The following is a 27317-nucleotide window of genomic DNA, read 5'->3' on the forward strand; positions in this document are numbered from 1 at the left end:
GCCTAAAAAAAGGTTTACCAGCACCAAGTGTTTTGCTTTCATGGAGATGGATGAGATTAAACCTGGGCCAATTGTAATAGAACTGTAAGTGACATACATATAGGATTCATACTGTACTAATGGTTACTAGTTCATGTTTCTTCTTAGTCCCTCTTATCTAGAATGTAACATTGGAGTAAATCAATCATCAAAGTATTTTAAACAATCATCTTTCTATTGTGGTTACATATACAAGAAACCCACTGACTTTAAAAGAAAGAAATTGCAGTTATTGACCAAGAAACCACTTTATCATCATCTACATCAAACTTTGCACAAGGAATGATTCTGACATGAGTAATGTGGAATTTCTGTGAATTATACCACTCAGTAGAAACCATCATAGCTCTGGGTAGCATATTCATCCTTCAGGAGGCAGGAAGTGAGCCGTACCTATAGGCCAGTGAGTCCATTGCAAAGCTGTACCACAGAACTAAAGTCCAGCACCTCATTGTTATGACTCCTTTGGATACAAGGTTTATTGTAGATTTTGAAACATGTTTTTACTTTTCTATTAATTCTGCAATTAATAGTCTTTTTCCTAATTTACCACTGTTCCTACCCTGCTTCCTGGAACAATACTGCTATAGTAGGTAGGCTCATCTTCAAACTTTAAAATACAGCAATAAGAATGTGCTAGAGTTTACACATTTGCTCACTTTTGCTCCAATATGGTCTTTTGATTTGAATTAACTTCAAACTTTTGAATTGAATTGGGTAGGATAGTTCCAGATTGCTTTGAAAGGAAATTGGATCAGTTATGGTCTGTCTTATAGACTGTTCCTTAGAGCTGGACTAAATTCACCCTTATCTGATAGTTCTACTTAGAAATAGTGTGCCTTGACCAGATCAATATCTTATAGGGGAGTGCCCCCCAGATTGTAGCTGTGATTTTTTTCCAGATGACCAGATTGTTTTTCTGAAAGTAAGCATATTTTTAGTCATGTTGATTAGTTGTTCTACATCACATTGCTATTGTTTCTAGGGTTAACATTAATGATTCTAGGGTTAACATTAAAACCATCTCTCTCAGAATAATTACAAATTTTTGGGTGGGTTTAAATCATGTCATCTAAATATAATTGAGTCAGATGCTAATGAGATACTGCAGGAACAACTGCTGTTTTTCTGACAACTGATAGTGAAACCTTAAAACCTGCATACCTTGTCTTTATAAAGTGATGGGTATGCAAAATCTGGAAAGATATTCTATTTTGTTTAAATATAGGTAGATACAACTGCCATTTATTTCCTATTTACATATATTGACATTCATATGAAAATATGCAGATCATTAGCCTATTGTAATTTCACCATTTACATTACTTTTAACTTAATGATGAGACATAAATAAATCTTTCATAGTACACAAGGTGGATATTTGATACAGAGAACACAAAAGTTTTGTGAGGAGCTTTTTTGTGGGTTACATGTAGAACCCATGTATTTTAATATTCACTATTTTAAATGAACAATGCATGAAGGGAATGCAATACTTGGCCTATTTTTAAACTAGTGTAAACCCTAATCATACCATCTGTTTGCTTTTTAAAACGAATAACAGTTATTTTAGCCCTTGCACTTCAAGAGATCTAGTCTTTAATTTTTCAGTTGTCTGTTAGGTCAATTTTGTTTACTAGATGAATGTTAATAAAACTATATGAGGCTGAAAGAATTCTCAACCAAATTTAGTCTTTTCTTTCATCTGGATTGGGTTAATTTCACAAGTGCAAAAATAGTTCAGTTTACAGTAGTTCTAGGAAATGAAGAATTTGCCTTAATAAAATGTTCACTCAACTGAAACTCTGAGTAGTCAAAATTTCCAGACTGTAAACTTCTCAAGAGAAGGGCCTCATCTTCTCCATGTCATGTAAACTTTCCAAGGTGCTTGGCAGCAATCTGTACCCTGTGGAGTATTCAGTACCTTTTTGTTTGATGTTACTGATGTTGAAGTTGCTCCCTTAAAATCTACTATTAAAATGTAGCAAAACTGATACATTGTTCTTTCTGTTTTTTCATAGACTATAAAACATGTATATCAAAGTGATAATTTAAAAAAAAACAAACCTTTTTTTTGGTTGTAGATGGACACAGTACCTTTATATTTATATGTGGTGCTGAGGATCAAACCCAGTGCCTCACAGGCAACCCCAGCCCCTCAAAGTGATAATTTATATGAAGAAACATTTAGCATCCTTCACATAAGAATGCTTTTCTTAACCTCTATTTATTTATGTGATGCTGAGGATTAAACCCAGGGCCTTGCCTGTGCTAGGCAAGTACTCTACCACTGAGCCACAACCCCAGCTGCCACCAAAGAATGGGGTTATATGAAAAAAAAAAGAGGATGCTTTGTATGAATGTCTTTCATCAGCATTAAACAAACTTAAATTGAACATTGTCATTAGCTTAGCTTTAATTCAGACCTGAATGACCAAACCTCCCCCGCCAAAAAAGGTGGTTTTATCTTGAAGCAATTAACACAAAACAATCTGTATCTCACAAATTAGTTGTTTAAATTTACTTTCTAGTGTGGGAGGGGATGAGTCACTGGACAATAATTACAACTATAGCAGTAATACTTTCAGGTTGAAACACTACTGCTTCACAAATGAAATGATTTTAGTAACTAAACTCAAACACAATTTGCTGGAGAGGACTTCTAAAACTTTTGAGATACAAAAGTATAATTGAATCAAGGGACAGTATTCTCTCACAACCGGTATATGGGCAGCTACCTTGGGCTTTGCTACAGAAGTGGTACAATCAGATGGATGTAAGGAGAGGCAACTACGGATGGGTTCAGAACTGCTCAGATAAACTACGTAGAATGCATTATAGTTTACTAATAGAATAAATACAAAAAAGGCTTTAGAGGGAAAACTACTGTTGCTTTGAATAAAAAAATAAATCTGCCTTTCCTTGAAAATCTATCTTCCTAGCTGACATCACCTTTATTTAAATGCTATTTTAAAATTAGAAGTTATAGTAACTTCAGCATTGCCTTGTGTCCTGTAGAGGTTGAAAGATACATTCAAAATTGGTGTTTGTGACTTAAATTTTATTTTACATGGTTAAAAATGGCATAAGCTATTATATGGTTTTCCTCTTACACACAGCTGCTGCTTCTGATATTAAATGGAGGCTATGTAGATTGAATTCTTCCTAACGGACTCATTCTTTTTGATTCTGAGTCATCTTCAGAAGTTTAGAGATTTTGTTTCACAGAGATTTTGTTTCACACTGAAGCTTTTGCCCCTATTTTGAGAATACTTAGGGGACATAAAAAGAACAATGATATGTTCTAGGTTTCAACAATCCTATTACTTTCTAGTAAAGAATAGAAGAATATGGTCTAGCAGTAAACATAAGTACTAGGCTTTTATAATTTTATTTAAATCTTAAACCTCTTAAAATGTACTGTTAAAATTGCTGTAATTAAAATTACAGCTCTGGAGAGCTAGTTGTTAGGAACATTGTTTTAAAGACAGTAGTTACAGATTCAGGACTTGCTTTAATTGATTTTTAAATAAAATATATTTGAGTATCTGTTAAAAAAAAAGAATTTAATTCAGCCCATAGTTGCTGATTAAAGACATTATAAGCCTTAGAGTTTCATTCATTCTTTCTCAGAGGATTATACTTTTCTAATTTTTTTATCATATTCCTTGAAAATCAGTGGCAAGGTATGGGAAAGAGAAGAGTGTGTGTGTACATTTTTTTTTTAAAGAAATTTCCTTATTTTTTTTAATTAATTTTTATTGTTGGTTAATTTCCTTACTTTTTATAGACACAACATACCACCCTATATTTTACTGTTATAATGCAATAATGGCAAAAGCAGTAGAACTTCAGGTCAAACGACTTTTGCTACTAATGTAAACTCATTTTCAGAAAACCATTCTCACATGAACAGTGGTTAGAAAAAAGTACATGAATGTGCTACAAAAATAGAGCCACAAGACTTCTCACAAGTAAAAGAAATTCCTCTGTGTAAGTCCACAGTTGACCAAGGTCCAGCCTCCTTAACAGTGAGCAACAGGAAATATGCTGCCAAGTCACCATCTTCAGTTCTGAGAGTGAGTTTACATGCTTCCCCAATGGCACAAAGTCTCATGACGATCCAATGAATCAACAGACACTTGGGAAATATTAATAAACAAATTTTTATGAACTATTACAACAAAGAACTTCAGCAAGAAGGAAAATGAAGTTTATGATCTTTGAGTAAACATTTTTAGTGTAACAGTCTCTGTGACCAGATATTTAAAGAGAAAAATCAAGGTTATAAAACACCATTTCTCTGTTATCAACTGGAATACACTAAAAATAGGATAATGGAAATACATGTTCTTAAAGCATTTCCACAGGAAATGTCCATAATTATGACATTCTAAATCATTTAGCAATTGTATATGCTACATTAACTAAAACAAAGGTATTCCTTATTGCACGTTTTAAAGTTGGAAGGATACTCTAGTTTAAGTGGGGGATATTTAGGGGGAAAATATGTTGGCTCCAAATGTATACTGCGCCAAGGCAGCTTCATTCTAAAAACATAAGGCATTTAAAATAAACTTTTATATTTTCAAGCCAATAATCCTTCAACACAATGAATAGTTCATAGTCCACTTTCTGACTAAGTGTCAGAGGTTAATTTTATGGGCCCTGTTTTAAGGCCTGTGAACAGCCCTCACTACTCTGAGAATCGGGTGTACGTGGAGGTTCATCTTTAAAGCCTGAAGACATTAAGTCTTTTGCAGCAGGTGGTGGCCCATAGTCTTGGGGACCATGAGTTGGAGGTGGTAATGGGGCACCAGGAATGAAGTACTCTCTTGGGCCAAATGAGCCTAAAGGTCTAAATGGTGCAGGTCCTGGAAAAAAATCACGAGGGTCAAAAGGCAAATCCCATTGTCCAGGTGAAACACCTGGTGCATATTCTCTGAAGCCTATTGGTGGACGCATACAAGGACCTGGAAAATAAAAAGGAAGTGATGTAAATACCCAGAAATTTCTGAACTTGGGTGATTTCAAGTATGTTAATATAGTCTTTAATTTCTCCCAAGCCTAGAACATCAACTGGTGAATATCCTGACTTGCCAGTTGAGGCAAACTGAAATAGAACAAGTTTAGGTTATAGCCTGGCCAACCAGCCATGAAGCAACATATTAAGGATTTAAACATGGCTCTACCTAGCTCCAGGCTTATCTTTTTTCTTTCCCTACTATATAATTGCAGAATTATTTCTATCTCAAAAGAGCTCCATTTATATTTGGAAGTACTATATTACCATGACAAGATGATAGATTATGAAATAAGAACTTTACTACATCAAAGAAATTTTGATAAAAGGAAATCTCACTATTTATTATTGTATCCATTAAAAATTCATGAAGTATTTCAGCATGGACTTTATACATGCCATCAGAATCAAGGTGCATGCCCCCCTGGAAAAGGCCTTCCACAGCCACCTAATTAAATCAGCAACATTTATTAGGTCACTGTTAAATCCTCTTTAACACTTCCCTCTGACTTTTCTCAAGGTAAGGAGGGTTTGACTTTTCCTTTTCTATATTCTATAACCTACTGCTTATGCTTCCATTATGGGTGATTACAAACTTTATGTTATAGGATTTTCATATCTGTGACAAAATTTTAAGTTATGGCATGTGTCTCATCCACCTTTCCATCTATTGCAGTGCATATCAACATATTTTCAACAAACATCTGCAGAAGTAATATTTGTGGCTTTTCTCTATATAGCCCCTTATCCTTGTCTATGAGATAGCTATTGCCTATCTCAGTATAAGATTATGTAGTGTCCCATATATCCCAGAAAACTGGAGGAAAAGTTAAAATGTACTCAGTTGTATCCTTTCATTGTTAAGACCTGAGATAGCAACCAACTGTTTTAGCAAGCAATAGAAATGAAAGATGAATGTGATTTATAAGTCAATCACTACTGTTCAGATCATCATACCAAATGGTGGAGGAATTGGCCGAGGCCCAAAAGGCCCACCGAGCTGAAATGGCAGTCCATACCAAAAGGGAGGTGGTGGAGGCCGTCCCATTGGGGGTTCCATGGGGGGGCCCATGAAGGGTACCCCTGAGAAAGGAGGGGGCCCTTTCATAGCCATATTAACCTGCAATTTAAGATTTGAAAGCAGTTAAAAGTTTTAAAATTCCTATGTATTAAGACAAAGTACCAACACCGATAAAAGCTAAAACCCAAAACAGGCACCTGTCCAGAGAATACCATCAGTGAAACAAAACTCTACCCACCCCTCCTGTGTATTCCCACTGACAGCTTACAGAAGTTAGAAGGATTCCACAAGAGGGAGCAGTTTGTTAGTGATTATATCTGCACAGGAAAGGGAAAGGCAAGAGGACTGGCAGAGGTTATTAACAGAGGTGATTTCTGACCAGTATGTCATGCTGTATTCACTACAACCTATTTCAAAGGGAGTCCCCCCCCCTCCCCATCACTTCCCTTTCATCACAGTAGCTCATTACTTCCATATTAAGAATGAACAGAATAAAATGAAAAATACATTCTGTACCCATGTAATAATAGCTACTATTCAGAGTATCTTCAGTAAGTCTTTCATAATTATTCAACCTCTGAGATCTTTAAGTAGACTGTCTTGTTTTAAATAAGAGGGAACAAAAGCAAATGGATTATGATAATTTGTTGAAGGCCACACTGCATATTAAAGGGTCTCAATCCCAGGGTTGCCTCCAAGCCATGCTTTTCCCACCTCTACTCCTCTATAACAACGGGTGTTTGCTCTCTTTTAAATCTTCTACTACAAAGGGGTTTGGGGGTCTTATCTAAGCTGCCCTTATATTTCTCCAGAAATGTATATTCCTGGAATATGTATACACTGGAACTTGAGAAGTATTTTCCAACACAATGCTATATACACAAATTAGGAAGACAAGGCTTTAATATTTACTTTCATTTTACTGTACACAATTTGAGATATTGATTTATCATTTCCTATGAGTAGTGAGTTTGAAACTAAACAATTAAAAATTTATTTTATTATAGAGCTGCAGAAGACCTACCAGATATAATAGCAACACAGTTACAAGAGAATGCACTTATGTGAACAAATGAGACCATTGCTTGGGACTGGCTCAAGAGGTCATTTCAGATTATCATTGTTGCACTGAAAGAGTATTTCACTTTCAGAAAACCTGATACCAATCTAATTCAAATCACTCAAAATAGGGTTTGCACAAATGGAGGAATTCTTAAATAGCATTCTTCCAAACAAAAATAAAAATGATGAATTATATAATTTATAATGAATTTACTTTGCCTTAGAACATTCAACACAAAACACCATATAAAGTTAGAGTGATAACTTTTCACATTCTGTAGTTCATTATAGTTGTACACACTTAAGCCACATTTCCAAGGAGAAAAGTAAGCTCAATATTGCATGCAATTTAAAGCAAACAAGATCAGTGTCATGCTCTGAATATCCTTCCCAGAAATGCACAGAATAAAACCCAATTCAGTTCTCAACCTCTAAGTACTTACTCCAACTGGATGCTCAGTTAAAGAAGTAATGGTAGAAACTGAGGGGGTCTCAGGTTCTTGGGGAACAGTTTGCTTTTAAAAAAACAAATGGAATAGTACAAATAGAACACAAAGAAGGATAAAGCAAAGAGCAAGTACTGTAGGAAAGCAACATGTTCCTGCACGACCACGTGATTCACAATAACTACAGAACTTACCTTGCCCTTATCCGTCACCTTAGCTGGAGAAGAACTTTTGGAGCTGCTGTTCATGTGAGCTGGACCACATCCTGGGTCTGTTAGAGATCAAAGAATGGATTCAGACTTATTCTAACATGAAGAGAATAAAAATCCTGCATCCACAATTACAGATTCTTTGAAATTACTTGGTCTCTTTACCAGAGGCAACGGGTTTCCCAGATGCTTCAGAAGACCATTGAGTACGAGGTAAAGGTCCATCCATTGACCCTTGGGAAAAAAGATCAGAGCCCTTGTATGTATTTTTCAGAAGAAATAAACCACTGGTGGACAGGTCAGGGTTCAACAATAACTAGAAAGCAACATTAAAAATGGGTTGCTCAGGGGTTGGGGTTGTAGCTCAGTTGCAGAGTGTTTGCCTAGCATGTGTGAGGCACTGGGTTTGATTCTCAGCACCACACCATCTACAATTAAAAATATTTAAAAAAAATGGGTTGCCCAATACATAAATCACAATTTATGAAGAGACTTAAGTAAAATAAAGAACTGCCTTGGGTTGATATAATAGCAAATTAATACGTACTGGTCCTAAACTTTAAGCTACAGACTTGAAGTATGTGTAAGTTGGCTTTTCTTTAGTCTGTATAACCTGACTTCCAATCTTACCAAGACTACAGTCCTATTTAGAATTGGAAATAAGACTCAGTATTTCATATTGGAAATATGTATGCTACATAAAGTTTAAGGCTACTTTTATAATATTTGGAAAAGGAACACCATAGAGATTTAATTTAAAGATAAAGGTTTACACTTCACAGTGTAAAACTTAAAAGAAAAAAACAATACAGGGACCTCGAGGAAAAAAAAATGTTTTCTATTCTAGAACAGATTTTACAGAAAACATTCATTAAGATAAAGTAAGAAATTATCTTCTATATATTGTACAGGCCCCAATTCTATGTTTTCATTAGAATATTCAAAAGGGAAAAAAAACCAAAACCTTGAAGCAGTTTACTATAAAGCAACATGTAAATGCTCACCAAATCCATTTCTAGGCATATCTCTTTGATTAATAGTAGCAGAAGGAGGTCTCCCAGCTGGCTCTGCTGTCAGTGAAGGGGAACAGTCTCCACCACTCACGGGGGATGGACCAAAAGAGCCATTATGGTTCAGTGGACCTAAAGACAACAATGCCGTGTTACTACTTTAAGGCAGCCTTCTCCCTGACACCAACCCCCACACCTCCCGCTTTAGCAAATCATTCAGATTATTTCATAACCATTACACACAGAAATAAAAAGTAATTTACATACATTCTGCACCAAGAAATAAAATAGCTCCTTTTACAAAGTGCCCCCTACCTCTCCGAGGATGATTTTGTAAATTTGGTCTCCCCGGCATTGGTTTTACAATCACAGGTTCATCTTGCCGCATTGCCATCTTTTGGGTCATTTCCAGTAGTCTTGAATATTGAGAAAGAATGGGCTGAATTATGAAACAGCAATCATAGATAATATCTAGCATAACCTTAAAACACTATAAAACATACAGTAAGATACCAAAAATCACATACTTCTGTCTCAAATTAGCAGCTTCCCTTTTCTCTTCAGCTATAGCTCTTTCTGCAGAATGAGCTTTGAGCTATTAAAGAGAAAATATTCAAATTCAGTTGCGGTAGGCTATGCAAAAAATAAAGAAAAGGGGAAAAAAATCTTACCCAATTATCATGAGCTTTCTTCTCATGCATAGCAATCTGAAAAAGACAACACATTAAAAAATGTTTTTAGGAATTCATTATTATAGCCTATAATTGTCTGTATTAGATATCAAAGAATTCTGCAACTACAGGACAGTATTAATTACTACCTGGTTTTTAAATGAGCGCTCGGTTTTCTGTAATTCTTCTTCCATCTCTTCAATTCTCTGCCTAAGAATTACAACAATTGAATAAAATTTGAAACATTCTGACCATTTCCCCTTTATTCCATCAGCTATACTTTTAAAGACTTTTATCGTACATAAGAAAAACATTTCTATAGTTATATGAATCCAGTGTGATCAAAACTAATACTACAGGCCAGGTGCAATGCCACATGGCAGTAGTCCCAATGATTGGGAAGCTGAGGCAGGAGGATCACAAGTTCGAGGTCAGTCTCAGCAATTAAGTGGGAACCTATGCAACTGAGACCCTGTGTCTCAAAGTAAAAAAAAAGGTCTAAGGATGTAGCTTAGTAGTAAAGCACCAAAAATAAATAAATAAAATAAAAACCTAATACTAATAACTTCTTTATCATTTAATTGCTAGAGATTCTGAATTGATAAATTATAATTTCCTTAACTGTTCATCAGTGTGTTCTCAAGTAATTCTGCTAGAAATATCTTCCTCCTTAAAACTTTTTCTTTTTTTCAAATTATATCCATAGAAGATTTCCAAGGTCTATCAAATGCCACACTTTTGTGGGTCTTGATATAACACACAGCAAACTGATTTCTTAAAGAATTACTACAACATACAAAACCCCCAGAACTGTTTGCATTGACCAAGTTCCCTATGGTCTTGCCCACTGGGTACAAGTAAATTTTTGTTAACATTTTTCATTTGTTAAGTTGAAATTTATTTTTTCTCCTGTGTGAATTGAATGTGTTCATATCCTCTCGTTATTTATACTTCCATGCTATTTTCTTCTATCTACATAATGTAAAAAAAAAAAGATTAAAAAGAAAGCTAACACTAATTCATTAGACACTGACACCCTCCTTTAGAAACTGAACTCACTTGTAATTTTTAACTTCCTGTACATCGGAAACCACCTTTTCATCTGCAGCTGACAGCTGCTGCTCTTTTTCTAGTCTCTCACATTCTTCTTGACTCTGTTTCCTAAAATAAAACCAGTTATCAAATCAAAAGTTTCTCTTTGTGAATATCACTTCCCACAATTCTATAAAATGCTTAGGCACATAAAATAGGAATTCAAACCTGCAATTTCATAAATCAAACTCTGGCAAATCACTTACATTTTCTAACTTCTCCTCTTAATTCTCTACTTACCAGTAAATAAAATAAATGTGAAAACAACATGTGCCCCAAGGGCAAGTCTCCTGTGTGTAAGATAATAAAAACTCACTTTACTTCAATGTGGAAGATCAGGACTGATCAACCTAACATAATTAAACATATTAGGATAAAGCAGGGGATAATTCTTTTCTCGTTTCTGCCATGGGTAGGACACTAAGTATATCTTTGTCATGGAGGAACTCTTTTCTCAATCCAAGACTGGTACCATAATAAACATATAGTCAGTCAAAGAAAAAATCTTCTAGAATATATCTTTTAGCTATGCAATTAACCACAGAATATTTTTCACACTTTAGATATGTATTTCAAAAGAATTGTAAATTAAGCAAAAAGACAAATCTGAGTTTTGATAGTGTCTATCAACCAGAAAAAGAAGCTAAACTGACCCACTATCAGAGTATTATCTACTGACAAGTTTTAACTCTGATCATGAAACTCAAGATGTTCATCTACTGACACAAAGGTAGCCACATTTAATGATTTAAAAAATACTATTTTCTGCTATCCTTGTACTACTTTAGCCATAGTTCCAATTCAAAAGATAATTAACTTGAAACTTAATTTTCCATAAATCAGAACTACAGTAAAAAAGGATTACTGATACCAAATAGAAAAAGCTGATTATATATTCTTATATAGCTTCTCATTTAATTCTTCAGCAAGTATTTTATGAGTGGCTATAATATACTAATTACCTTGTAAGATGCTAAAGAATAAAAGAGCTCACTGTTTCAGGTATAAATGATGCCTAAAGGAATATAATAATTTTCCCCACTGGCTTAAGAAAGAATATGGAGAAAACTGAATCTTGAAGGACAGAGAGAATTTTGTTTCCAATTATCAAAGAGTTAGTCTGAGAGCACTGAGAACAATCAAAACATCTTTATAAGAATATAAAATTGTGTTTGAAGGGATCCAAGCTAAAAAGTCAGTGAAGATATACGTATGTGGCCAAGATCCATTAGAAAAAGGAAACTCATAATTACAAGTAAGGCTGGCACTTTAAGGTACCTTTCTCCTATTAAAGATAACACAAAGATATGAGTCTGAACCAAGCCTTCATTAAATTCCTGGGCTTAGAGGAAAAAAGAGGCTACCAATAAAGGGACCCTTAATAAAAGCCCTAGCCTTTGAGTTTAGATTAGAAAGTACTGCACACTTAAGTGATGAACAGGCAAAAAATCCAAAAGGAACAATACTGAAACATTGAAAAGACAAGTCATTTTTGAATTATCTTAATTGCTGACTAAGTTTAAAGTGACAAACTTACTCAAGTAACCTCAACACTTTTCTATAAGAAGATAACTTCGTCTTAGTCCTCAAATTTCATCTATAATTATCACAACAATGTTGGCCAATCAAAACTGACCAGGCACTCCATAAGACAAAATTCTGAGAGAAAAAATGCCACAGAAAAGGAAACCAGCTAATGGGGTTATCCGCACATGTTTTAAAATCACTGCGCTTTATATAGTCAAAAAAGTAAAGTCAAGAATATGAATTTCAGGGCTGGGAATATAGTTTAGTTGGTAGAGTGCTGCCTTGCATGCACAAGGCTCTGGGTTCAAACCCCAGCACCACAAAAGAGGAAAAAAAAAGATTATGAATTTTGTCAAAGGATTAGAAACTATAAAACCAATAAATAGTTGGGTGTGGTGACCTACCTACAGTCGAAGATACTCAGGAGGCAGAGGCAGAATTATGAGATTAAAGATAGCTTGGAAAGCAGTAAGACCCTAGTCCCTTATGAGAAAGAGCAAGGAGTCTGGGGAGGTAGCTCAATAGTAGAGCACATGGCTCAAGGTCCTGGGTTTGAGCTGTAGTACTGAAATAGGACTGGGGTTGTGGCTCAGTAGTGAAGCACAGGCCCCACATGTGTGGGGCACTGGGATCAGTCCTCAACACCATATAAAATAAATAAAATATTGTGTCGGGCTGGGGATGTGGCTCAAGTGGTAGTGTGCTCGACTGGCATGCGTGCGGCCCGGGTTCAATCCTCAGCACCCCATGCAAACAAAGATGTTGTGTCTGCCAAAAACTAAAAAATAAATATTAAAATTCTCTTTCTCTCTCTCTTAAAAAAATCCTATAAAAAATAATATATTGTGTCCATCTACAACTAAAATAATATTTTAAACCCTGAATTTTTTAAAATCCTAAACTCAATGAATGATTTTAGCAGCAGATTTGGGAAGTAAAATAAATCCTAGCACTTTTAAGACAGGTCAGAAGAAAATATCCAGAAGAAGTAAATCCAGAATGTAGGAGGCAGGGGAAATCAAATTCTAATATGCATTATTATAATCAGAAGAGAGAATGAGGTAAAATCAACATTTAGAAAAAGACTCGAAAATTCATCCCAAGCAACATAACTGCAAGAGGAAAAGTGGGTGGGGTGGGGAAAACTACACCTAGGCACTTCCAAATACAACTGTTAAAAAAAGAGAAAGGACTACAGAAACTAGAAGAGGGATAAGACCAAACAACAATGATAATGGACTCCTTAAAGAAAAAATTTAAAACAGATGGTAATTAATTGGATATTTTTAAATTGCTAAAACTAAGTAACAGTCAAAATTCAGTAGCCAAAAGAAAGATCCTTTAAAAATGGAAACTGGTTTTAACTCTAATCATGAAGTTCATGTCAACCTAATACAGATTATAAAGGTAGTAATATTTAGTGAATAAAATACTATTCTCTGTTTATCCTTGTACTACCTTTGATACACTAATCAAATCTATCATTAAAGGACAATGTTCAAATAGAATGAAAATAATTTCAAATAAGAAACCAACAGTGTAGAATGCAGAACTACAGAAACTTTAAATATGTGTATAAATTGAATGAATGTCTTGTGGAGTTCACAGTATATGAAGTACTAACATACAATGCCACAACAGTTATCTGATTCAGGAGCTACTTAAAGCCCATAAAAAAAAATAATAAACCTATTAATCTATGTCAGGTTTTTATTAAATCCAGAATATATACCATGGCCTTTAAATTATGAGAAGATGAATAAAATTATAATTATATAATTATAATTCCATTATAATTTATGATTACATCAAGCTTATACAGGGGATGAGGAAAATAATTAAAAATATTTAAACTATTAAAAAGATACAAGGAAGAAAAAAAGAACAGGTCATCAAATAGAAAGCAAATTCTTCATAAACCACACGCACATATTGACATGGACAGACTTATATTTTAGAAAGTCCACTCAAGCGGCTATAGAGAAAACTACTAAGAATTTGAAATAAGTTATATACAAATATAAAAAATGGAGAATGAAGACAGATGATCTAGGTTAGAAACAGAAAAGATGACACAGGCATGAACTAACATAGTACCTGGGGATGAGTAAAAAGAGTAAAAACCACCGATGATGACTGAATGAATTTTGGAGGAGTTGAGAAAAATAGTGCTACAATTTAACTGCATTACAAAAAAATTAATTGCCATTTAGGTCATTCAGATTACTAGTAGGGACAGAGAAAACAAGTGTTCTTTTAAAAAAAAGTGATAAAATGAGAAATGTTTCTTTGAAACAGGCCAGGAATTTAGAACTGGCCTGAACAAAAATTTGAGATTCTAAAAAGGTCGCTTGGAGATCACAGAATTTTAGAAAAGTTAATGGAAAGGTTTCAATATTTAATGCATTAATTAGGCAACAGAAGTCAAAATACCTAAAAATAGTTAGGTCTGTAAGAAGGTCTGTCTTTGCTTTACAAGATATATATACCGAAGAGTAAAATCAGGTGCAAACAAATAAAATCTGACACAACCTATTTTTAGAGAATCCAAGTATTTTTGTGGATTAAAAACTTCAAATGAACTTTCAAAAAATAACTAGCTCCACACTAAGAAGGTTAATATATAAATATATTCTACAAACAAGTACTTCTGTAATTATAACTCCTAAGGTCCTTGCCACAGTTCAATTTTGTGTGAACATCTGAGATAGTCAAGTCCAAAACTTGTACCATCAATAAGTAAATATTATCCCTTTTTGAAGTTTTTATTCTACTAAAACATGTCATTCCAAATCACTCAGTATTTTTAAAGGTCCAGAGTTAGAGATACAAGTTCAAAACATTAGAATTACATAACTGATCACAATGAAAGGTAATTAAAATAAATAGGGAGATCATAGAAAGGGTCTAGAACTTTGAGAGGTATTTCCACATCAGTGACTGTTAATACCATTTTACCACTTCCAGCCTTCATATGAATTTGACAATTGATTACGATGTCCTCACAGCCTTAGTTTATGGTTCCAACTACCTCAGGACTCTTAAGACTGACAATGGAAAGAAAAATGCAACTTATAGGAAACAAAACACAAAGGAAAAAAGACAAATCTCTACTTATTACAACTAGAAGAAATTGTAAATAATCTTAAGAAAACATAAAATTATCTATTAGTTCACACAGTGATAACAATAACAAACAATGAAAATCTTACTTTTGTAGTGCCATCTCATTTTTCTGGTAGAGTTCATTTAAAATCTCCACTTTCTGCCTTAGAGTTTTGCATTCCTCTTCCAGTCCAACTTTAGAAGACTGCAGTGAATTGCAGTCACCTTCTAATTTCTTTATTTGGTCTGTAAAGGATAAAACAGCTTATCTCTATATGTGTACAAGGACTTAAGAACTTGTTTGAGGGAGTAGTGCCAAGAAAAGTAAGAAGCATGAAAGCAAGAAGCCATTCTTTATCTTTCCAATAAAATTTTATGTCTTTCCAACATGGCAATTTCTTCTCAAAAAGAACCCACCTTTTAGATTACATTTTGTGGACATCGAGGCTCTTAGCATAAGTTGTAAAAGTTTTAGATCCTCTTCAACTACTGATATTGTAGTTTGTGTCTAAAAATTGCAGAAAAGAGAGGTATTCTTAAAAGTGAGGCACAGGAAGAATTCACAGGCACTATGGAACTCTTACAAAGAACTATACCCGAGAGACATCCATCATCTGCTTAATTTGATCTTTGATCTTCTCGTTCCGATCACCTAAAAAACAAAAGACTTTAGCTTTTTCTTTCCTTACTTTTAACTCTATATTCTCCTAACTTCCCCAAACTAAACAATGATTGTGTTCAAACACCAGAAGAAAAAAAATCAATTAAATAACTAAACTGATTAGACTAATGACTTTTAAGAGAATTGCAAGCTTAGATTTAAAAAAAAAAAGGAGAGAGAGAGGTGAATTTCAGGCTGGGGTTGTGGCTCAGTGGTAGAGTGCTCACCTAGCATGTGTGAGGCACTGAGTTTGATCCTCAGCATAAAAATAAATAAAAGTACTGTGTCTGTCTTAAAAACAAAACAAAAAAGGTGAATTTCTAGTTTGCACAACTAAAATGTTATCTATGCTATTCTTGTAAGATAAAAGCTATTCTTCTCTCTCAGATCTATCTTCACCTGGGCAAGTAAGTGTCTTATTTAGAAAGATTCAATCCTCTATTTTCTCCCTGAATCTACTACCAGGTGTGGTTTGAAATACTTGCTATGTAAGCAATATCCAACTTGGGAGAAAACATCTAGAAATATTTTCCTCATCAGTAAACACTGTTACACTCCCTCTCTCTAGCTTTCTGATAGTCTCTAGCCTCTGTTCTCACAGCCTTAGTTTATGGTTCCAACTACCTCTGGACTCTTAAGACTGACTGTGGACCTTAAAACCACAGAGCCATAGAGATGATGAGTATCAAAATCAACTATCATCTGCATAAGAAATAAATTTCTCTTACTGTACAATGTTCAATACTCTAAGTATTGTACAGGATGTGACTATTGTAGCTGCAGTGTACTTACTAGTTTTCAATGGGATAGAAAAGGTCAGTGTTCTTCACATGCCTATTGCTACATTATACCCCAGCAACCCACCTCTGCCAATGCAACAGACATATCTATAGATCCAGTGATATGTGTCTACAACCCTGAAGCTTAAGAAGAAAATCAGCCAGCTGAAAAGTGGCATCTGTATAAATATTTAATTAAAGACAGGAAAGCAAAAAAAGGATTCAACCTCCCTGAGACTGATCTTACCTGCTACCTCTCCGTTGGTTAATTCATCTGACTCATCTTCTCTATTTTGATCCTCAGATTCAGATTCACATTGTAACCGATTCAACTGTGTGATATAATTAGTCAAAGCCTAGAAAAGAAGCAAAAGGTTGGAAGACTCTCGATTTTAATTCAGAAGGTTTCAGGAGAAATCATGAGATGAAACATGTATTTGGAGTATAAACTTACATTAATAGTATCATCTTTGTGATTAAGAAATACAAGTAAATCTTTCTGGGACTTCTCAAATGATTTGATGTGTTCACTGAGCTCAGCGTGTGATGTACACCAGTCTTTGACTTCCTGCTGCAACTGAAAAGTCAAAACACATGAATTCCTGTGGGTTAGGGAGGGGTTTCTGCACTGGATACATCAGGACTACAAGACTTAGACAAAGAAATAGAGAACCATACTCCTCGGTGGCCTGCCTCAATTGAGGGGGTTGAGACCTTGGTTAAGGAAGAGGGCAGAGTGGCCCCAACTCTCACAGCTGCAGTAAGAACATCAGAGTTCTCAGGAAGTTGACCCTGTTTATTGCATTCCCCAGAAAATTGCTGCCAATTCAAATAATTTACCTCCAGCAGGAATGGCTGGGCACATATGACTGTCTCCTAAATTTAGACTCCTTATCATGTAATCTTCCCTTGGCCAGTGAATCAGTAACTACTCAAAAGAGGATCATAAAATACTTAATTTTTTGGTTTAAAAAGTTTCTTTGAGGCTATGCAAGTTAATAACTGATTGACATTTGATAAGAAAAGCAATAATCCAAAAATCCAAAACAGATGGAGAACATATATATGCACTCAATTTAGGGAGCATGTTTAAACTTTGCATATCTAGAAAAGGTCCTACATGAATATTCCTTACCTCAGAAACAGATCCAAGAAAGATACAAGATAATGATATTCACTTCTCTAGTTTACATTATGTATGACATCAAATTTTCTTTACCTGCTCTTTCGTCGTCTTAAGTATGGTATTTTCTTTCTGAAGCTGACAGCATTCCAACTTCACCTTCTCTTCACGAAGCTTAGCTTCATTAAAGACAATTTGAAGCTAATGCAAAACACTAGAGTTAGTGAATTAATTCCAAAGAAAAAACAAAGTTATACTTTCCCAAACCAGACATCATATAGTTCTCATTTTTTGCACATTTTAACACACTTCAAATTTTTGGTCCGCAACAAAACTAAGATGTAGTATTAATATCCCATTATGCCAACTATCCCATTAGCAAGAGTTGGCAGCTTTACCTCTGAAAATTCAGAAGTATTCACTGAAATGACATCTTCAAGCTTCTCTATAGATTTCTTATTTTCAATTATCTGCCAGGTGAAAACAGAACACAAAATATGCATTAGGATTTCAGTAGAAATAGTGATATGTGTGTGTGTGTGTGTGCGTGTGTGCGTGTGTGTGTATGTGTGTGTGTGTGTACACACACATATATATATACTAAAAAAGATAAACACAACAAAATATTTGTCAAGCCATCCCATTACATTTCAGTAATGCAGGGGATCCAGCTTTGAACTAAGCAAAAAATCAAGAACTGAAAGAGATGAGGGAAAATGAAGTCATAAATATTTCATGGCATCCACAACCTTACTGTTTATGAGATAACCAGAAAAAAAGGTCAAAGTATAGAAAATCATAATGCAATAATAAAATGTTTTAAAACATAGAAAATTAATTAATTACTGTTTCAAATAAACCAGTTCAAATTAGTAATTTTTTTTCTAGTGATAGAGAAAAAAATTTCCCAAGATCATTTTTAAAATTTTCTTATCTGAAGTAAAAAATGATAAAATTTAATGGAGAATAGACTAATCTCACATACAGAAGAATTCCCAAAAATTTATAAAGATATTCGCTCCTTAAGGAAGTGGACATAACTCCCCAATCTTTGTTTGCAATGCCTGGGATTGAATCCTGGGCCTCATGCATGCTAGGCAAGTGCTCTACCATGAGCTGCATCCTGAGCTCGTAACTCTTCATACTTTAACTGTGGGCTGTGCATGGTAACTTCCAAAGAATATAATATGAAAAGGATTGGAAAGAATTTTTACAGTGAAGAAATCTGATAAATACTACCTCAGCTAGGTGATCAAGCTTACTTGGGGGTAGGATATTTCAGAACACACTCTCTACTATCTTTTGCAACTTTTATGTAATTACAGAAACTTATAGAAATTGAAAATGAAATATGTAAGTAAAAATTTTTAAGTACAGAAAATTGATTAATTCATTACTCTTTCAAGTAAAAAGTAAACAAATACTGTTCAATTGGACAATAGTTTTTTAGTTGATCTGCATGTTTCCAAGGGCAGAGCAAAGCAATATGAAAATTATCCAAGGTTGAGAATAAAAATATTTCCTAGGCCCATAAAAATAATTTGTTGTATCAGTACTTAAAAGTTCCACAAAATGGGCACAGATGTGGGTTCAACTTCCTTGACTCCTAATCTTACTTTAGTTAACAGCTGGACTAAGTTCAACTTAACCAATTTTACAAAATATTTCAAAAGCCAAATTAAAGCAACACTTAGCAGCAAAACTCTTACCAAGTCGTGATTCTTAGCATTCTGTTCTCTTTCAGATTCTAACATAACATGAAGACTTTTAGCTCTCTCATCCAGAAATTCTTTAGCTTTTTCAAGAAGCTTTATTTTATCCTGGGAAAAAAGGTGTCAAGATTACTCACTCATTACATTTACTTTTGAGTTTAGAATGTAATTCCCCCCAAAGAAGGGATTTTTACCTTATATTTAGTTGCTTCATCAGAAAGAATCATATTTTGTTTCATGGTTTCTTGGATCTGTTTCTCTGATTCCTTTATCTATGTAAATAAAGCATTCAGAATTAAGATACACAAATTATAGTGCTACTATACAAGTTACTTCCAGACAAGTGACCCTTTCCAGAAGAAAGCAGTACTTAATACATATGACTGCTTAGAATTTGGATGATTTGTAGGAAATAATGAAGTAAAAACTTTAAAATATGATTTTTAAATTAAAACAGGTAGAAATGATTCAAGCTAGAACCAAGGGAGAAAGAAACAAAAAAATAATTATACCTTCTCTTCATACTTTGAAAATTTCTGTATCAGTTCTTCATCTTTTTTCATGAAATTGATTATCTTTTGGGCAATTTGCTGTTCAGTGACTAAAAGGGGGAAATACACAAGATTATTACAATCACTAAATGAAATCCAATTACTCAATCTACTAAAAGCAAAGACATGTTATATGGTACTATGAGGAAATACTTCTTAGCATAACTATTATGCTTTTAAAAAGCAATCTATGCTTATTAGCAATTAGAGTATAAAATTATTAAAATTTAAGAAAAATATAAGAACAATGACATTTTGCTGGGCACGGTGGTGCACACCTGTAATCCCAGTGGCTCAGGAGGCTGAGCTAGAAGGATCCCAAGTTCAAAGCCAGCCTCAGCAAGAGCGAGACACTAAGCAACTAAGTGAGACTTGGTCTCTAAATATAGGGGGTTTGGGATGTGGCTCAGTAGAGTGCCCCAGAGTTCAATCCCAGGTACCCTTCCCATCCAAAATGATATTTCAATTTAAGCTTATTTCACAGATGGGAAATACAGTAAAGTGTTGTAGCTTGATATTCCTCCCTTCTCAAAACACTTTCTTTTCAGAAAATGGAATCATTTAATTCTTTGCAAAGAAAAACAGAAATGAAAGCATACTGATTCACATTACCATTCTTTAAATTATCTATTCAATTACTTAATGCATGACTAAATCATTAGCATAGAAATACTCTTCAAATGTAATACATCTGCATTACATCAATATTCAAAGTTAATCTGCCCCAAATTAAAACTTATCATCTCCCTATCCACAATTTGTTCCTCCTCTTTATCTCCTATCTCAGAGTTGGAACCATCATCATCTACTCAGTTATCCATGCTAGCAACCTAGGAATAGTAAAATTTTCAGGAGGTAAAAAAAGTAATAGACATTAAAAGTCACTGTATCTACTTCTAACATACATAAAACACACATCAAACACCAATACAATACAAGTTTAAGAAACCTAAAAATTTACCTTGATATACTCTATCTTTTACCTAGAAGAGAGAAAAAAGATTAAATTTGATGTCAAACATCTGCTCAATAGAAACAGCATTCCTAAAACAACAGTCAGAATCATTACCAAGTGAGAATTTAATAACATTCTGGTTCAGAATAATAAATTTATAGGATTAAAAATAAGTAAAGGTTAACAAGCATTTTAAATTTAATTGGTAGTTATATTTCATAAATAGGCTCTGACATAAAAACACTAAGATATGTACCTTATTTCACAGTAAAGATGTGTGTGTGTACTCAAAATCATTTACTTGAGAATTCTAGAAAACCAGGATAAAGTCTAGAAACAATGACTATTCAAAAGGAATTTGAGGAAACAATATTAAAGGCATAATCTTTGTACTAAGATATGCCAATTTCACTCACCAGAAAACATCTTAGAACTCCAATTTAAATTTGGCTATTGGCTGAATTTAGAAACTAATAGGCTACATCATCTTGTTTCTACAAACCACTAAATATATAGCAAGAAATCTGAAAGGGAAGACTGCTAGAAGAAAATGCACAAGCAACAAGAGAAATGACAATTAAGATATTCTGGAAAGGACAAAAACAATCATTTCCTAAAGACAGCAATAAACTGCCTGATAATAAAACCTAAGCAGAATTTTTTTTTAAAAACATCACTAAATTTCTTTGTAACTTAGCATATACTTGTCCTTTCAAATGTTATAAATGGTGATGGAATACTCAGATGTGTCCATGGATCATCCATGGGATCTTCGTAATAGGAAATTGCATTCAGAAAACTCCAACACAGAAAGAAATGGCATTTCTTTAATGTCATAGCCTTGCTAACCTTTTACTCAAAATGACAATAGAAGAAAATGGGAAGTAGCATAAAAGTGGTCATCTAAGGAAGAGACTAAAGCTCCAAAGTCAAATGCTGAAACTGAGGAGCAACAGCTAGGAACCAGATCCCACATAACCTAGTGAAAAGAGAAACAGGTATTGTTTCTTTCTTGAAATGAAAGAAACAAGAAAGAAATATAAAGGGTTTTCATGTTTTTCCCTTCTCTTTATCCTTCTATTTCCTTTTTCCTTTTAGCTGAGAAAAAGTTCAATGAGATTGAACTGTGAAAATTCCTCACAGGAATCCAGGCAAACGATTCTTCTATTTAAGAAGGGAATGCTTTTTAAGAGATCTTACACTCAATTGTACAAGGAGAGGAAACTTATCTTAACAATGATATGTCTGATATAATTAAGAAATCAAAAAAAGAACACTCAGATTTGAAAAGATTTGTATCCAATGCTTTTGGCCTCTTTAACTGTTAGGCTTTTCATATGCAAAGTCCATTTACCTAAAATAATTTTCTTCCAATTATGTTAAATAACTATGAAACAGAATGACCTACAGTACAAACATATGTATGTATAAGCTTATATATATATACGCTTATACATATATGTACACACATACACAGAGATAGACTAATTCTGCTCAGAAAAAAAAGACTTAATGAACAAAACATTTAATGGATTTTTGGACAACACATAATCTATACTTCCAAATAAAAAGGTATTTTCTGAACATATGATCAAATCATAAAATCTGGGAAAAATATATATAAAAGACTGGAAAAATTATCTTATCTCCTTTTTCTCATATTACTGTATTTCTTTGTAGCATTTCCCCCTGTTTATATGTGTTTATATTAACATACAGTTCATCAACATTTAAATCTTAGTTTCTGCTTTTTTTTCCACTTCACATTTAATTGTGAGCATTTTCTGTACCTCAAAGCTTTGAAAAGGATAAATCTGCCTACTATTCCATTAAGCGAACATACAATATCCCCTAAATGAATTATGTTGTGCTAAGTCTTCAATCTAATACACTGTTCCACTGAAAAACATTACCAAAATCTTCAAAGCATAGTTATTTCTTTAATATAGATTACTAGACATATATGCTACATAAAAGGATATTTATCTAACCTATCCCATCTTTTATCCCACTTTTAAGACTTATGATACGTATGAAACTACTGGTCAGGATGGCTGTAAGAATTACCAGTTCTACCAACTGCACCCACACTAAATTATTTTATAAGGTTAGTTTGACTTAAACCACTAATTTGTGTTTTAGCAACTGAAAAGGAAAAAAAGTGGGGGGGCAGTGACTATATAAAATAATCCTTGTGCTTATGTGCTAAGGTATAAGTAAGTTAATTTACTCACAACAAGAACAGTTCTCCAAAAGAAAATGACAAAGGATACCAATCCAAAGAAAACAGTGAAAACTACAGGCTCCCATGGTAGTCCATAAAAATCAGGCCCAGGTTGATACTCATCAGGCAATGTAGTAAACAGCTGAAACAGAAAAATTAGAAGAAATGGGAAACCTTAAATTTATAACAAAACAGTCACAAAGAATCATGGCAATTCTAAACCAACCTCCTCGTCAGAAATCCACCTCCTCAATATTTTCCAATAGTTTCTTCAAGAGAAAGGATACTGACAGTCTCATATTTTTTGTTCACTTGCAGTGTTTTCAAGTATAATGAATCTAAATACTTATTTAAAAAATTTATTTATGTATCTTTAGTTTCAGGTGGACACATTATTTTGTTTTTATATGGTGCTAAGGATCGAACCCCTAACCCTAACCATCTAACCCTAACCCTAACCCTAACCCTAACCCTGTGCCTCATGCATGCTAGGCAAGCGCTCTACCACTGAACCACAACCCCAGCCTGAATCTAAATACTTTAAATTGAGCATACTTTAAATTTTCCAGTTTGTAACAGGCCCTATATCATCACATTGTCTAACACCTGGCTAGAATCCCTCTGGATCATTCTTTTCTTTTAGATAACCTGGTTTTTATAATTTAAAAAATTTAATTAAGACAAAAACTTAAATATATGAAAGAACTAATTAATTTTATGGCAAAAAATAAAAACAATGAAACAAAAAAAAGATTTCAAGCCCCTTTGGGTATCATTTGATAAGCTAGAAGAATACCTTACTATTCTGAAAAGTGTTTAAATAAAGAAAAGGAATCAAATATTTATCTCCTGCCTTAACTATACAAACCAAATAACTGTGTAAAGAATAATCAATCATAGCCAGGCGCCGTGGCACACACTTGTAATCCCAGTAGCTAGGGAGGCTGAGGAGGGAGGATAGCAAGTTCAAAGTCAGCCTCAGCAAAAGGGAATTGCTAAGCAACTCAGTGAAACACTGTATATAAATAAAATACAAAATAGGGCTGGGGATATGGCTCACTAGCCAAATGCCCCTGAGTTTAATTCCCAATACCCCCCCCCAAAAAAAAGAATAATCAAATTTTTATTTGTGTAGGCATCCCATCCTTTAAATGAAGAAAGAAAAATCCAGCAACTCAGACCATTGCTATTTTGCAACCTATAATATATTAGCAAATCTCACCAACGTCACTGTTGACTAGTAGTCAACATCAAAGGAGAGGATATGCATATGTCAATGCAATATTTCCTATTAAGTTTTCATTAGAAAAAGAATTGAACCTAAACCCGACTATGAATTTCCAAGAAATATAAAGCAACAGAGAGAAGCTGAGGTTGTTAGCTCTGCACTTGCCTAGAATGCATGGAGCCCGAGGTTCAATCCCAGCACCACCAAAAAAAAAAAAAAAAAAAAAAGGCAATAGAGAAAACAGGTTAAATTGTTGTACCAGGGGGATGTCATTTATTCACCAAAACTACAATATATCCTAGAAGTCCCACAAACATATTTTTTTCAATTACTGCAAAAAGTTACAACAAAAGGAGAAATCAATTAACTTATATGAGACTTGTTCTCCCACTGAAAGCAACCAGAAAGTTGGAATATATATATACATATATATATATATATATATATATATATATATATATATATATATATATTTTTTTTTTTTTGTACCAGGGATTGAACTCAGGAGCACTTGATCACTAAGCCACATCCCCAGTCTCAGCCCCATTTTGTATTTTATTTAGAGACAGGGTCTCACTGAGTTACTTAGAACCTCACTTTTGCTAAGGCTGGCTTTGAACTCATGATTCTCTCTCAGCTTCCTGAGCCACTAGGATATTAAGGCATGTGCCACCATGCACAGTCAAAATATATTTTTAAAGAGCTATTTTTCAGATAGAAAGCCACAAGGGACATGCAACTGTCACCCCTAAGAGAAGGAGAACAAATAGGTGAGCATTCTACCTTGAGGCACCCTCTAGACATCAGTTTGGGAAGGGGAACCCAAATGGGGCCTAACAGTCTCACTGAGGAGAAAGAGACCAGAGTTCCAGGAGATTAAGCAGCCAAAAACATGTAGAGAAAACTACCAGAAAGATGGGAGCCACAAAGAAAGAGAGTTCCAGAAATCTGCATGGAGGTGGTCTTGAGTTTGGGGCTACATTCTAAGCAGTACCTGCAAGGGCCAAGAACAACTATAAGCTAACCAATCCCACAGTTGGCACTGAGCTGGGAGAAGTCTGGATTCCAGCTAGCCAGAGAGAGTTGACATACAAAAACACTATGGTCAACAAGCTCATGAAGAAGTATTTGATCCAGGCATGATGGCACATGTCTGTAATCCCAGCAGCTCAGAAGGTTGAGGTAGGAGGATCCCAAGTTTGAGGCTGGCAACTTATCAAGAGCCTAAGCAAGTTAGTGAGACCCTATCTCAAAAAAAAAAGTTCACTCAATATCATTAATTATCAGGAAATAAACTCACAAAGACATACCCACTAGAATGGCCCAAGTGCTAGTGAAGATGAAGTCAAGTGGAAGTCTCCTAAATTGCTGGTGGAAGTATAAAATGATTGTGGTCATTTATTAGCATGGCTTGACAGTATCACATAAGATAAAAACATACATTAGACGTAGGAGGCAATTGCACTCCTAGATATGAGTCCACTTATAGGGGCATACATATGAAATAGTACTGTAGGAAAAATGAATCTATAGTTTAAAAAAAAGTTATCAGTGGTTGCCTGGAACAGGTGGTGAAGGAACTCACTGGGAAGGATCCCAAGGAAACCCCTTTTCTAGTGAAAAAACTGTTCTATATCTTGATTATGGTAGTTTTTACATAGGTATCTACATTTGTTAAAACTCAGAGTGTGATTGCTTTGGCAGCACATATACTAAAATTGGGACAATACAGAAAAAATTAGCATGGTCCCTGAGCAAGGATGACAACCACATTTGTGAAGCATTCCATAGTTTTGTGGAAACAACTCTTCAACAGATGAATGGATAAAGAAACTGTGGTACATATACAAAATGAAATGTTACTTATAGCATTAAAAGAGAAAAAAATTATGGCATCTGCGGGTGAATGGGAATATCAGGCTAAGGGAAGTAAGCCAATCCCCAAAACCAAAAACTGTATGTTCTCTCTGAAAGTGGATGCTGACCCATAATGGGGGTGAGGTGGGTGGCAAGGGGCATGGAAAGAATGGAGGAACTTTGATTGGGCAAAGGGGAGGTAGGACAGGCGAGAGGGCATAGGGATAGGAAAGATGGTGGAATGAGATGAACTTCATTACCCGAGGTACATGTAGGACTACTACACGTGTTGTGTACAACTAGGAAAAGTTTTGTTCCATTTATGTACAATGAATCGAAATGCATTCTGCTATCATGTATAACCAATTACAACAAATTAAAAAAAAAAATCACTGATATTGGATATCAAGGAATTACTGTTAAGTTGGGTGATGGCCCGTGGGTTCATTATACTATTCTCTATGCTTTTCTTTAAAGCTTTTCTAATTACATTTATTTTTTAATTAGTACATAGAAATAAACATTATAATTATTGAAGTAGGTAACATGAAATTTTGATGCATGTATACACTATGTAAAGTTTAAATCAGGTTAAATATATCTACCTCCTCAAACATCATTTATGGTAAAACTTTCACAATCTTTTCTTCTAGTATTCTGAAATGTACAGTATGTTATGGTTACCTATAGTCCCCTACTATTCTCTCTGCTCTTATTTGAAAGTTTCCATGATAAAAATACTAAAAATAATTTTTAAATTAAGATATAACTTCAAATATTTAAAGGATTTCTATGTAGAAAAGAATTCAATTTTATAGAGGAAATCATGTGGAGGAAAATTTGGAGTCAATACAAGGATGAACTAGACAACAGAAGAACATATAGCCTTGTAAGAGAGTGACTCATGCTAGGAAATACTGGTGTAGAGGCCTCATAACTACTCGTCAGGGCCACAGTAAAGAAAATTACACCAATGAGTGAGAAACTAGACTAACAGCCTTCCAAGGTTTCTTCTAACACTA

The 27317-nt window shown here is 34.3% G+C and overlaps 1 protein-coding gene and 1 non-coding gene across 2 annotated transcripts in view; one reads left to right on the forward strand and one right to left on the reverse strand.

The window, feature by feature from the left end:
- Positions 1–4698: 4698 nt before the first annotated feature.
- The window catches only part of LOC143640020 (transport and Golgi organization protein 1 homolog), a 39427-nt gene continuing 16808 nt past the window's right edge, over positions 4699–27317 (reverse strand). The window contains exons 7-29 of the mRNA XM_077108006.1: positions 23221–23352; positions 20993–21014; positions 19993–20081; positions 19675–19752; positions 19478–19588; positions 18167–18238; positions 17865–17969; positions 17100–17222; positions 16893–17001; positions 15802–15857; positions 15623–15713; positions 15313–15451; positions 10541–10642; positions 9631–9691; positions 9482–9517; positions 9338–9405; positions 9126–9226; positions 8805–8942; positions 7966–8034; positions 7786–7862; positions 7589–7660; positions 6020–6182; positions 4699–5012 (exon numbers count right to left, since the gene is read on the reverse strand). Of these exons, the coding sequence (XP_076964121.1) occupies positions 4699–5012; positions 6020–6182; positions 7589–7660; positions 7786–7862; positions 7966–8034; positions 8805–8942; positions 9126–9226; positions 9338–9405; positions 9482–9517; positions 9631–9691; positions 10541–10642; positions 15313–15451; positions 15623–15713; positions 15802–15857; positions 16893–17001; positions 17100–17222; positions 17865–17969; positions 18167–18238; positions 19478–19588; positions 19675–19752; positions 19993–20081; positions 20993–21014; positions 23221–23352 (2328 nt within the window). The remainder of the gene's footprint in view (positions 5013–6019; positions 6183–7588; positions 7661–7785; positions 7863–7965; positions 8035–8804; positions 8943–9125; positions 9227–9337; positions 9406–9481; positions 9518–9630; positions 9692–10540; positions 10643–15312; positions 15452–15622; positions 15714–15801; positions 15858–16892; positions 17002–17099; positions 17223–17864; positions 17970–18166; positions 18239–19477; positions 19589–19674; positions 19753–19992; positions 20082–20992; positions 21015–23220; positions 23353–27317) is intronic.
- On the forward strand, positions 26127–26233 carry LOC143640022 (U6 spliceosomal RNA). Its single transcript, XR_013154839.1, has one exon. It is a non-coding gene; the product is annotated as a U6 spliceosomal RNA (small nuclear RNA).

This window comes from Callospermophilus lateralis, unplaced genomic scaffold, assembly GCF_048772815.1.
Source record: "Callospermophilus lateralis isolate mCalLat2 unplaced genomic scaffold, mCalLat2.hap1 Scaffold_109, whole genome shotgun sequence".
Lineage (NCBI taxonomy): Eukaryota > Metazoa > Chordata > Mammalia > Rodentia > Sciuridae > Callospermophilus > Callospermophilus lateralis.